Here is a 13,646-nt window from a genome sequence, read left to right on the forward strand (position 1 = left end):
GCTGGGCGCGATGGACCTCAGGTCTGACCCAGCGGAGGCATTGCTTATGTTCTTATGGGAGAGGAGGAGATAGTGGATGCTCTGGATGGGCCATTTGGCCTTTATCTGCCATCATGTTTCTATGTTACTAAAGTTCTGTGACATCACAATGCAGGTGCAAAGAGCCTTAGCCTATAGGAAGAGGAGATGCAAATGTTAAGAGCCTTAGCCAATAGGGAGAGGAGGAGATAGTGGATGCTCTGGATGGGCCATTAGGCCTTTATCTGCCATCATGTTTCTATGTTACTAAAGTTCTGTGACATCACAATGCAGGTGCAAAGAGCCTTAGCCTATAGGAAGAGGAGATGCAAATGTTAAGAGCCTTAGCCAATAGGGAGAGGAGGAGATAGTGGATGCTCTGGATGGGCCATTTGGCCTTTATCTGCCATCATGTTTCTATGTTACTAAAGTTCTGTGACATCACAATGCAGGTGCAAAGAGCCTTAGCCTATAGGAAGAGGAGATGCAAATGTTAAGAGCCTTAGCCAATAGGGAGAGGAGGAGATAGTGGATGCTCTGGATGGGCCATTTGGCCTTTATCTGCCATCATGTTTCTATGTTACTAAAGTTCTGTGACATCACAATGCAGGTGCAAAGAGCCTTAGCCTATAGGAAGAGGAGATGCAAATGTTAAGAGCCTTAGCCAATAGGGAGAGGAGGAGATAGTGGATGCTCTGGATGGGCCATTTGGCCTTTATCTGCCATCATGTTTCTATGTTACTAAAGTTCTGTGACATCACAATGCAGGTGCAAAGAGCCTTAGCCTATAGGAAGAGGAGATGCAAATGTTAAGAGCCTTAGCCAATAGGGAGAGGAGGAGATAGTGGATGCTCTGGATGGGCCATTTGGCCTTTATCTGCCATCATGTTTCTATGTTACTAAAGTTCTGTGACATCACAATGCAGGTGCAAAGAGCCTTAGCCTATAGGAAGAGGAGATGCAAATGTTAAGAGCCTTAGCCAATAGGGAGAGGAGGAGATAGTGGATGCTCTGGATGGGCCATTTGGCCTTTATCTGCCATCATGTTTCTATGTTACTAAAGTTCTGTGACATCACAATGCAGGTGCAAAGAGCCTTAGCCTATAGGAAGAGGAGATGCAAATGTTAAGAGCCTTAGCCAATAGGGAGAGGAGGAGATAGTGGATGCTCTAGATGGGCCATTTGGCCTTTATCTGCCATCATGTTTCTATGTTACTAAAGTTCTGTGACATCACAATGCAGGTGCAAAGAGCCTTAGCCTATAAGAAGAGGAGATGCAAATGTTAAGAGCCTTAGCCAATAGGGAGAGGAGGAGATAGTGGATGCTCTGGATGGGCCATTTGGCCTTTATCTGCCATCATGTTTCTATGTTACTAAAGTTCTGTGACATCACAATGCAGGTGCAAAGAGCCTTAGCCTATAGGAAGAGGAGATGCAAATGTTAAGAGCCTTAGCCAATAGGGAGAGGAGGAGATAGTGGATGCTCTGGATGGGCCATTAGGCCTTTATCTGCCATCAAGTTTCTATGTTACTAAAGTTCTGTGACATCACAATGCAGGTGCAAAGAGCCTTAGCCTATAGGAAGAGGAGATGCAAATGTTAAGAGCCTTAGCCAATGCGCTTCCAGAGAGCGTAATAGGGCAGAGTACGGTACTGGGGTTCAAGAAAGGATTGGACAATTTCCTACTGGAAAAGGGGATAGAGGGGTATAGATAGAGGATTACTGCTCAGGTCCTGGACCTGTTGGGCCGCGACGTGAGCGGACTGCTGGGCGCGATGGACCTCAGGTCTGACCCAGCGGAGGCATTGCTTATGTTCTTATGGGAGAGGAGGAGATAGTGGATGCTCTGGATGGGCCATTTGGCCTTTATCTGCCATCATGTTTCTATGTTACTAAAGTTCTGTGACATCACAATGCAGGTGCAAAGAGCCTTAGCCTATAGGAAGAGGAGATGCAAATGTTAAGAGCCTTAGCCAATAGGGAGAGGAGGAGATAGTGGATGCTCTGGATGGGCCATTTGGCCTTTATCTGCCATCATGTTTCTATGTTACTAAAGTTCTGTGACATCACAATACAGGTGCAAAGAGCCTTAGCCTATAGGAAGAGGAGATGCAAATGTTAAGAGCCTTAGCCAATAGGGAGAGGAGGAGATAGTGGATGCTCTGGATGGGCCATTTGGCCTTTATCTGCCATCATGTTTCTATGTTACTAAAGTTCTGTGACATCACAATGCAGGTGCAAAGAGCCTTAGCCTATAGGAAGAGGAGATGCAAATGTTAAGAGCCTTAGCCAATAGGGAGAGGAGGAGATAGTGGATGCTCTGGATGGGCCATTTGGCCTTTATCTGCCATCAAGTTTCTATGTTACTAAAGTTCTGTGACATCACAATGCAGGTGCAAAGAGCCTTAGCCTATAGGAAGAGGAGATGCAAATGTTAAGAGCCTTAGCCAATGCGCTTCCAGAGAGCGTAATAGGGCAGAGTACGGTACTGGGGTTCAAGAAAGGATTGGACAATTTCCTGCTGGAAAAGGGGATAGAAGGATATAGGTAGAGGATTACTGCTCAGGTCCTGGACCTGTTGGGCCACCGCGTGAGCGGACTTCTGGGCACGATGGACCTCAGGTCTGACCCAGCGGAGGCATTGCTTATGTTCTTATGTCGATGCTAAGAATTTGAATAAAGTCTTCATATTAATACTTCATATTAAACTGCGGTAAGCCGCGCTGAATGGCCTGCTCAGCTCCCGGTGCTCATAGAATTCCTATGAGCGTCGGGAGCAGCACGGGCCATTCAGCGCGGTTCTCTGCGCTAAAAACTGCTACCGCAGTTTGATAGAAGAGGCCTTCAGTTTCTTGCGTAATTTTTAAGAATTTCTAAAAAGTGTGTAGTGACTTTTGGGACACTCTACCCCTGCTCTGCCTCGTACCTTCTTCATGCCACCTCCTCACTTCCCAGACTTTCTCCCCACCCCTTACTCGCTTCCTCATATCCTCAGTGCCCTCCATCCAAAACCTACGTCAAGCAACATGCAGGTCTGGGGTGTCATTCCATGGGACGGGGTGGCAGAACCAGGGGAAGAGGAGAAGCAGTAATAAGTCTCACGTGCACGCAAAGTTAGCTTCCAGAATCTTCCTTTCTCCTCCTTCACAGAGCTGGCTTTAACCCTGAGGTAGAATAGGCAGTCACACTTAGGGTGGCAGCTTGTGTGTGTGGAGGGGGGGGGGGGGGGGTGGAGAGAGCAGCAGAAAGAAATGGTTCACAGTCATAAGCGCGTGGAACAAAGCCGCGCCGACATTAGAGAGCAGACAATTGAGCGCAAGACTGCAGTGCTCTGCCATAAAAGTTTATTTTAAAGAGCTCTGGGGGGGTGAGTTTACTTAGCAGTGTTTACGCTGCCATTGGGGGGAGGGTTTGGGGGATTGTAACCCCTCATTATAGAGGAAACTTAACTTTTTCCCTATTTTTTAGGGGAAAAGTTAAGTTTTCTGTATAATATGGGGGGGGGGTTACACCCCCCCACACCCCCAATGGCAGCGCGAACACTATTAAGTAAACTGGGGGGTTCCCTCCCACACCCCCCGTCGGAGCTCTTTAAAATAAACTTTTACGGCAGGGCGCTGGAGTCTTGCGCGCAATTCTTTGCTCTGTACTGGCGGCGCGGCTTTGTCCGTCACGCTTTTGTCCCGTCACCGCAAGATATAGATCCTGACAGGGCACACAAACACAGTGAACCCTCAACGCACACTTTTAAGCCCTTTTACAGTGGCCATAATTATTGAATTTGATTATTAAAAGGTTGGCAGGGACTGGGGGCTTTGCCTCAGAGTCTAATAACTTTGCATCGTCCTTGCTTCTTCACTCTATTTCCACTCGTCTTTGCTTTGGCCCACACCCCATAGCCTTTGGGGTTTCAGGCGACGTCAGTCCCAGCGTCCCCATTTGGTTCCAGATAGAGCATCAGGGTTCCCGTCACATTCACGGCTCCCAGATTACCTCTGAATTTGGGACCCACCTGTTTGTACTGGGCAATCTTAGGAAGTCGGCAGCCCCGGATGTCAGCCAAACTTTCATAGGAGCTGCGAGGGCCTATTCTGGACATGCGATGAGGGCGAATTCACTGGAAAAGGTGGTGCTATTCGGAATGGCCAGAGGTAAACGGAAACAGTAGGAGGCCAAAGGCCCGTTGGCTGGATACCATCAAGAACGACGCGGGAATGAACATTGAGCGACCGAAAGCAGGCGTGGAAAACTGGGAAGCGTGGCGAGGACTGGCCTACAGAGCGTCCGAGGGTCGGACACGACTGGATGGACGGTAGAAGTGGTGAGGGGAAGTCGAAAGAGATCTGCTCGCGGAGGTTCTTGCTGCCATGGGATTTGGGTGCATTTGCCCGCAAAGACCAGCTCGTTTGACATCCCCGACCTCAGCAGACATGAGACGTCTCTCTCAGCGGATTTCCCAGCCAAGCGAAGGACTGGGTTGCAACAGAAGAGGAGGGTAACACAGGGGGAGTGAGGGAGAGTTAAGAGTCTATCACACACCCCTCCCCCACCCCGGTGCTGTATCCCAATAAAGGGAGCGGCTGGTTCTAATTTATCTAATCTAATATTTTTACATCGTGCAAACCTAAACAGGCTCCGGGCGACCTGCAGTGGGAAAAGGGTGTTTTGGGGCATAAAGGGAGGGAAGAGTACGGTACTGGAGTTCAAGAAAGGATTGGACAATTTCCTGCTGGAAAAGGGGATAGAGGGGTATAGATAGAGGATTACTGCACAGGTCCTGGACCTGTTGGGCCGCCGCGTGAGCGGACTGCTGGGCATGATGGACCTCAGGTCTGACCCAGTAGAGGCACTGCTTATGTTCTTATGAAGGGGAAGGAGGAGGAAAGAAGAAGGAAGTAAGCAAAACAAAAAAAAAAAAGGTACAGGTGGAGATATTAGTTAACAAAGAGTAGAGTTTTTCGTTTCCTCGGGAATGGGGCGTGCTTGGGTTGGGTTCTAACTGTCTCTGTGAGGCTATTCCAGAGTTTGACTCCCAGGAAGGCGAGCACGGATTGGAAAATTCTTCTCTACTTGAGGGTTTTGGGTTTTTTGTTGTTTTTTTTTGTCGAGGAGTGGCTTAGCTGAATTCTGTTAAGAGTTTATCATTGATGCAGGAAGCTGCGTTCCCACGGAAAGGGGGGGAAAGATGAAATCTAAGCAAGAACTAAAAGCAGACCTCGTGACGAAGAGAGAGAGAAGACACAGAAACACATTCGACACAACCGCCAATTGCGTGCCCACAAATCAAACCAAAGGTTCTCCGCAAACTATTCACACGGCTTCATCGACACTGATGTATGTACAACGGAGACTCCATCCACACTGGACCAAAACCACTGTATAAGTAAAGACGCACAACGAAGACGCCCTTGCCAGGCACGCTGGACCAAGCCTAATGACCACAGCGATTGGACCGAGAAAGACACACATTGTCCAGACCGCACCGACTCGACGCACAGAACCGGAGGCAGAGCGAAAGGCACGCTGCCACTGTGCCCACACGCCGAAGTCTCCAGTGACACACACATGCCCCCCGCCCCCACCCCCCCGGTAACCACCGAACCCAAGCACATCACACGCACGGGCACAGTCTCATGCATCAGGATCTGTCCAGCACAGCCCAGCAGGCACAGACTGTCACTCCTCTCCACGTTCGCACGGGCAGGCGCTGCCTCCCGCGCTGCCCGAGCCCCCCCCCCCCTTCCTCATTTCCGAGCGCCGGAGCCCACCTTGGGCTCCAAGTCCGGAGGATGAATGGACGCTGGCCTCGCGTCTCGACAGCCCCTTGCCGGGGTGGAGAGGGAGGGGAAGGGGGCAGGCAGATCTTTTCTCTCCTCCAGCCCCCTGTTTGGTTTCTCTAATTGGTCCTGAGGGAGGGCAGGGAAAATGGGCAGGAGGCTGGACTCTGTCTGAGCCCCTTTCTTTTAATTGGCTCTGCTTGGAATTTTTTTTTATAACTGGCTGGGAATCAAACAGTGGTGAGAAAATAAAAGCTGAAGAAATAAAGAAAAAAAAAAAAAAGAGAGAGAACTTGCTGAGGTCTTGGAGGATTATAAATTCAGAGCGGTAGGAAGGGCATTGGAGGAGCTTCTGTGCTCCATATGTGGGCACAGGTGGAGACAGAGCCAGGGGGGGCTTCAGGAACAGGGTGCATAGGAACAGGGGCGGTGATCAGCAGAGGACAAGAGAGGCATAGGGAGGGAAAGTGGGCGCCAGGAACAAGGTGAGCATCAGGAATAGGGTAGACAAAGGGTGGAGGTTTCGGCGCCGGAGAGGAAGAAGCTTCTTCTTTTCAAGGGAGGGGGGGCGACCCCCTCCCCCACCGCCCAGGCGCAGGAGCCGAACTTTCGCCGCAAAGTTGGGCAGGAGCCGCCATGCCCGCCTAGCCGGGCCCGGACCGCCCTCCCCCCCTCCGGAGCTGAGGGAGTCGGTGCCAAGCTGCGGTACTTTTTTGGGGTTGCCACCGCCTTTTGCCTTCCGCCGGGGGTCGCGGGGGGCAGGACCGGACTGCCATCGCTGCTCCCCCCCCCCCAAATTTCCTTTCCTCTCTGTGTGGATTATTCTCGGCTGGTCTCCCCCCCCTCTCTTCGCTTCCTGGGCTGGATCTGAAGCAGCAGCGCCGAAGAGGATGCAAATGCTCTCCCTCCTCCTCCTGGCTTTGCTGCCCCGCTGCCCCCGGGCACAGGGAGTTTACGGTAAGAGTGATGGCCCGGCCGGGCAATGGTGGGGGGGGGGGCCTTGCAGACGGGCCCAGCCAGGGTTAGACCCAGGGGAGGGCACATGCCCAGCCCTCTCCCCTGGCTGGGCTACCAATTAAGGATGCCGAACTCCACCAGTCCCTCCTGCAGCTGAGCTGGAAATTGCACCTTCTTTTCTGGGGGGGGGGGGGGCAGCCAGCCAGACCTTTGCCCTCTGCCCCTTTTCTCTCAAATTGTGCTTTTCGGGAAGTTTGCTGGAGAGGGGCTGCTGGTTTGCTCAAGACAGACCAGTAGTGCCAAATCTGTCCCAATGGGGGGGGGGGGGAGAGACTCTGGGGGTGAAGAGGGTACAGGGGGGGGGGAAGGGGCAGAGGCAGCGCTGGTCTCACTGGGGAGGGGGGAAAGCTTGGTGTGGCGTGAAAAGTTCCCTGCAGGACTTTGTATTTTAACAACAGAGTCACAACCCCCAGGCTTCTCCCCCTCCCCCCCCAAAAAAATATATATATATGTAGGTAACATGTGGCTGAACTTGTATTTGAATTCCGCCCCCCCCCTGCATTTTGTGCTCAAAGTTGCCCTGTGTTTATTGTGGTTTTACAAACACTGAATATCTGAAGAAAGAAATGTTTTCTACTGGCTTCAGAGGGGTGGGGGGATGGGGTAAGGAGCTGGGCTTGCGTTTCCAGGGACCAGGATTTAGGAGCCTGAATGGGGAAAGTCTCTCCAAGCATCTGGTTCAAAGCTCACGGCGGACCGCTTCAGGTCTCTCTGCCCTCCTGTGAAAACAAAAAAAGTGTGCCCTAGTTTTTCAACCCACAGACAGACAAAGTGCCCTGTCCGCAGCCGTCCCAAAGGCCTTCCTATTCTGGGTTAGATCTGAGCCAGGAGCGCCCAGCCCTTACAAAGTCCCCGCCGCGATTGGACTCGGCTTTCCCCGCGCAGACCGTGCTGTCTTGTGCTGGGAACGCTCAGCCCCTGGAGGGAGTCACGCCGCTCTTTTGCGGCGGATCCGTGAGGCAGCGTGCTCTAGCGGGAAGGCTTTGCCCGGGGCTGAGGGAGGCATTGTCTGCCCTCACAAACGGCTCCTTTCAGTTCCCCTGTGGCTTTTTTTTTTCTTTCAGTGACATGCCGGACTCTAGCCCTGCAGAGGGGAGACCGTGCACCCCTCGGAGCGCAGCACAAACTGTTTCACACAACCCCATTCAGCGCAGCCTGTTCCGTCAGAGGATCGTTGATGCAAGAATGCCAATAGGGACCCCCCTCTCCCCCATTTCAGACTACAAGTGCAGCGAGGAGCTTGTCTGCTTAAGGAGCGATGGCAGAAGAGTTCCCAAACCCTCTGGCCTGGAAGCTGAGAAATTTGGGAAAAAAAATCATGCAAAGAAGTCGTTCCCCCTGACCCCCCCCAGCTCAATATCTTTTTCTGCAGCGTGAGACCAAATGCTAGGGGGTGATTGACTCCAGATATCTGGCTATTTACGCAGCTCAGGAATTTTGTGGAGGAGGGGAATCGGGACGTGCCAACATCGTGGCGCCACTGTCCACTGCTGCCCGGCTCTCTCCGGTGGGTTCTATGTAATTAGGTCCAAACTCCCTGCCTTCGGTTCAAAAAGCCTGTCATCCCCTCCCAGTGATTGCGCTCCCTATTTTCTTGCAAATATGGCGAACGTGGCCCCCGTCATATCTAGCCTGTGCCCCCAGACATTACATTTCTAGACCGCAAAACCTTGCGGGTCGATGCGGTTCACAAAAATTGAAAACTGGACGTTCCCCGCGAACTACAAAGTAGACCTCAATCAATTCAATTCTCTAAAAATTTTTACAAACGAGACTGATTTCGGTAACTTTCTATAATGTATCTAAGAGCAAGACCTTCGCAGTGTTTCTGCCTGGAAACTTCTCCTCAGATCTAGAACTGGGGGGGGGGGGGGGGTCAACATTGATCAGCCTCCAGATCTGCCTGAAGACATTGTTATTGTATCTCTCTCCCCCCCCCCCTTCCTTCCACTATCATTTGGTGTGAAAGCTGGTGGGATTGTGTCACAGGCTTTGTGGAATGTCCCCTGATTTCCTGAGAGCTCTTTTGGTTCGGAAGCCCTTCCGATTGGTCTAGAACAGGGGTGTCCAACCTGCAGCCCGAGGGCCACACGTGGCCCCGTGAAGTATTTTGTGCGGCCCCGGTCGAGGGCGATGCAGTGTTTTCCTCTTCTGCCCCCGGGTGTTTACCATCTTGCCGGCTCCCTCCTCTGTCTTGCTGCAGCGTTTGCGCATTTGTGCGGCCCCAGAAACATTTTTTTCGGCCAATGCGGCCCAGGGAAGCCAAAAGGTTGGACGCCCCTGGTCTAGAACTTTCCTGCAGCTCCGAATAGTGACTCTCGATGCTGCATCTTGAGGGTCAGGAATAATAATTAGAATTTAATCAATGTGTTTTATCTCGGCTCACTTTGGGCTCCTTTTACAAAAGTGCGTTAGGGCCTTAACACGCGGAATAGCGCACGCTAGCCGCTGCCGCCTCCCCTTGAGCAGGCGGTAGTTTTTCGGGTAGCGTGCGCTAAGAACGCTAGCGCACCTTTGTAAAAGGGAGCCCAGGTGATAATAAAACCTTTGGATGTAGCGAGCCCAACATTTTTTTTTTTTAAATCCTGGAAACTGTCTGCACTGATCAGATTCGGCCTTTGGGGCGTCGGTACTCCAGGACCTTGTCCAGAATTAGAGGACCTTGTTCTAGCCACTTGAGACCACGCAAGCTCATTTTTCCCATAAAAATATTTCAGGACATAGGACTGTCCTAAGTCCATATTAGGATTGTTGATACCGGCAGGGTAAATCAGAAGGTCATCTTGAATCTATGTGGCATTGCCCGTGATAACTTCATCGAATTGATTTTTATGTTGAAATAAACAAAATCTTTATGTCTAGGTAGGGTTCAGTTTTTGAAAGTGTCTCTCATTTAATAAACACCTGTCACCACGAATCAGAGTGGATGGTGCGCTGCTGTTCTGTCTGTCATCAGCAGCCTCCAGGTAGGCATCATACTGATACAGCTAAAGCATAATGACACAGTTTGGTTCAATTCCTGCTCTCTGGGTAGGGGGGTGTTTTTGTTCATAAGACTTTTGGGTTACAGTGCCAGATTATTTGATCCAGCACCTGTTTTTCTTGGAGTCTCAAAGAAATTCTCGAGCTGTCTTGTTAGACTTTCTGTAACTGGTCTTAAGTATAAGAAAATTTGGGATTGCCTATTCAGTTTTCAAGCGATAAGAACATGAACTAGTTTGCCCAGGGCCATTAGGACAGCTTCTTCTCCTGCTGTTTGTAGGCATCGGCTGAAACCTTTTTCTATTTGATACATTTTGGAGTGTTTAAGGTAGAATTTTAATTTTTCTGAGTTACGATTCTATTATGTATTGTTCTAAAAAAACCTCTTTTCATTGTCATTCTTCGGCGAGTGGCTGGTTTTCTGGGATCTGCTTTGATCCCTGATTTGGGCGAGGATATAAGTACGCTGGTTGGATTGGGTGGGGACAGCCACTAGGCAACGGTGACTCCTAGTGGACAGATTTAAGGTGACTGGTTACAGCTCAGGATTATCACTGCAGTGACTGAGCTAAGTTGGGGGTGGGGTGGGGGTGTTATAAACTAGGAGGTTTTTATGTAGAGAGAAACTCATTTACGAAACAGTTGAAAACTTACCTGTTAAATCATTTTATTAGTTTTGAAGAGAAATGTATTTTGTAGTTCATATGGGGTGAAATTTTTATTAGCATTACGCTATTTTTAATGATATTTGGAAGGCATGGATAGTTTGTGTTTGTTATCCTATGTTTGAGTAAGTTTTGAATATGTAAGTTTTCTATTTTAACCCACGTAGGAGATAGGCGGAGAATAAATTTTTTTTAAAAAATAAATAAGTAATTGTGATACCAGATCCCAGCCCTGGTTTTAACTGAGCCTGAGATCGAAAGGGCGAAGGGAATCTGGAATGGAGAGCTGAAGGCTGGGAGCAAGGAGCCAGATTTATTAAAAACTCAGGCAGTGTAGCCATAATAGAAAACGCCTGCAATGAAGTGACCACATGTGAGACAATCGAAGAAATGACATATAGGAGAACAGGAATAAGACCAGACATGTTACTCGTCGAGCCAATTGCCATGGAAAGTAGAATTCTAGGATGCAGAGAAATAATGGTAGATGAAGGAGGCAGATAGGATAAGGCCCGGGAACATTCAAGAGCACTCGGGGTCCCTTCTGCAGACGTCAGGAGCCTCTGCAGTCCCTAAAGCTCAACTGCAGCTGCGTCTTCGGATCATTCCGACATGTCTTCAATTGCTGACTGCAAAGAATAGAATTTTCCCTTCTGAGGAGCTTTTTCCTCCCCCACATAAACAGTTCAGAAAGCCCAATATTCAGGACTCAGCTCCGCATCTCCGTTAATCTGAGTGTGATAGTCGCTGGAAAGTTCTCAGCCCAACCAAGAAGAGAATGATGTGGAGCCACGCAACTTACAAGTGATTCCACACTTTTCTTGACACTTTTTTTGTTTCAGTGAGGCAAATGCATCTAATAAATGGGCACAAGTATAGGGAAACCAAGCCATTGTGACATCACCGATGAGGCTGGCTCTTAGGCATTGGTGGAATGAGGCATCATGACATCACAATACGAGGGGCCGCCGAAAAGTTCTCAGCCCAACCAAGAAGAGAATGATACGGAGCCAGGAAACTTACAAGTTATTCTACACCTTTTGTTTCATTTTATATCATTGAAGTGAAAAATGTCCCAAAAAAGTGTGGAATAACTTGTAAGTTTCCTGGCTCCCCATCATTCTCACCTTGGTTGGGCTGAGAACTTTTCGGCGGCCGCTGAAAAAACAGCTTCAGAAAAAAACAGGGCAAAAGGGATATGCAATTCATTAGGGTTTATTGGCCATACTTGCCTTTAGGAATAGAAAAATGACCAAATGCCAACTAATTGTGAAATGATTCTTACTCCTAATTAAGTTGGAGCCACATTTATTTCATTCAGGTCCACCTGAACAGGTTAATCCTGGCCTGGGTTTTGTCCCATTACATGCAGGGATTTGTGGACTTGAGTTCCCCAGTAAAGAACAAGCCTGGACTACAAATCCTTCCGTGCTATGGGGCAAACCAGGCCTGGATCAGCCTCTTTGGCCTGAACTGAATGAGGAAAGCACGGAATCGGAGCAGTTCATTAAAGGCTGTCCCAGACTTGAATGATCTCGTTGTTTACGATGTGAACTGGCAGCTTTGGGACGATGTGAGCTGACGGAAAATGCGCCGCTTTCCCTTGAGGTTTTCATCTAAACATCAGAACCGGGTCTTGGACAAGTTTTCCTGGGCACCTTTTTGTTCCCATTCCCAGAAGTGGCGGGGGGGAACTGAATGCCCAGAGGAACTGCCTTGCAAATTCCTCACTGAACGGACTGGCTGGCCTTTTGCACGGTCTGTAAATCTCACCCGTCGCCTTTTCACATAGCCCTGGACAGAAGTCCCATCCTCCCGTTTTCTGCTCCTTGCCAAGGGAGCGCTCCGAGCTGCCCTGGCCTCCCTTCAGACAGAAGAAGTACCCTTTTCATTCATTGCCACTGAAGCACAAGCAAATGTAGGCTTATAGCCTGGCAGGAGAAATGTTAAAATTCTCCTCCCCACCCTAACATCCCAGTTCTAGATCTGCTCCCTTCTCTGCCAGCTGTGCCTTCTTAATCCAGACAAGCGGATGCAGAGACACCAGTCACCAGCACGATCTGTGAGATCCTCTGGGATAGAAAATGCTTGCTCAGGATTCACCCTCCCAACCTTCCTCCAGCTCATCCAAATTCTGCAAGGCAGCGATCCAGTGAGAAAAAGAAAAAAAAAATCCCGGTTTTCCCTTACTGCATCGTCTTGAATGTTTTCTGCCCAATAAATCTGGTTATTAGCCTTTCGGCACAGTGTGGCTGGCTCTTCCCAAGTCTCCTTCTGAACCGGTGATCGGATCCGTGGCTGTCGTCCGTCGGGCACTGTCACCCCAGGATCACTAAGCCTCCAGCTCTGAGGGGTCTTAACAGGATGACAAAGGATACCCTGATTGCTGATTATTCAGAGGGTGGGTTTGGACGGGGGGAGGGGAGGATATAACCAGTCAAAACTTTAGCTATATAGCTGTCCATTCCCAGGACCATAAGCATTTGTAATCTTTGGGATCCAAACTGAGCCTTACATGTAAGAGCCAGCTTCCTTGTTTTAAAATTCATAAGTCTTTTGACTCAGACTTGAAATTTGTACGGTTTCTGGATGGGGCGAAATTCCCCAGCAGAAAACATAGCCAAATATAAAGATCCATAGGTCGTCCCCCCCCCCCCCCCTTGCCCCCAAGTTCTCCATCACCAGAATAAACCCAAACACTGCTGTGGGGAGCAAATTTGCCTTTGATGTAGGGGGCTTCTGCACACTTTTTGATACAAGGGTTATTGTGGAAATATTTAAATTCTGCAGGGTTACGGGAATTGGACAACGCATGGGCGGGAGGGAGGTGTTCTTCTTATACTAACCTAGCAAACGAGAGCCCACCCCGTTTGCCCAATAAAGATTTGTCCTTTTGGCAGATGTGTATAGAAAATTTCTAAATGGAACAGAGCGCAAACTCTTCTCCTGCATGTCGTATCTCTCCTAAGTGTGGCAGTTACATTGGCTACCGATGGAAGCACGCATAAAGTTTAAATTCGCCTGCTTCTGCTTTAAAGCGCGAAACGGACTTGCCCCTAAATACATAATTGACCTTTTCTCCTTCTCTGCCAACAGACACAAGAGAAGCTCTCATTCCTACTTCGTTTCCCCCCCAGTCAGAGGTTGTAAACTGAAAAAACTCCATGAACACCTTCTTTCACATCA

The 13,646-nt window shown here is 49.4% G+C and overlaps 1 protein-coding gene across 2 annotated transcripts in view; it reads left to right on the forward strand.

Annotated features, from left to right (window-relative positions):
• Nucleotides 1–6,107: 6,107 nt before the first annotated feature.
• MDGA1 (MAM domain containing glycosylphosphatidylinositol anchor 1) overlaps nt 6,108–13,646 on the forward strand; it is a 629,079-nt gene continuing 621,540 nt past the window's right edge. For both annotated transcript variants that reach the window (XM_033939535.1, XM_033939538.1), the window contains exon 1: nt 6,108–6,753. In XM_033939535.1, the coding sequence (XP_033795426.1) occupies nt 6,687–6,753 (67 nt within the window). In that variant the 5' untranslated portion in view covers nt 6,108–6,686. The remainder of the gene's footprint in view (nt 6,754–13,646) is intronic.

This window comes from Geotrypetes seraphini, chromosome 3, assembly GCF_902459505.1.
Source record: "Geotrypetes seraphini chromosome 3, aGeoSer1.1, whole genome shotgun sequence".
NCBI classification, from domain to species: domain Eukaryota; kingdom Metazoa; phylum Chordata; class Amphibia; order Gymnophiona; family Dermophiidae; genus Geotrypetes; species Geotrypetes seraphini.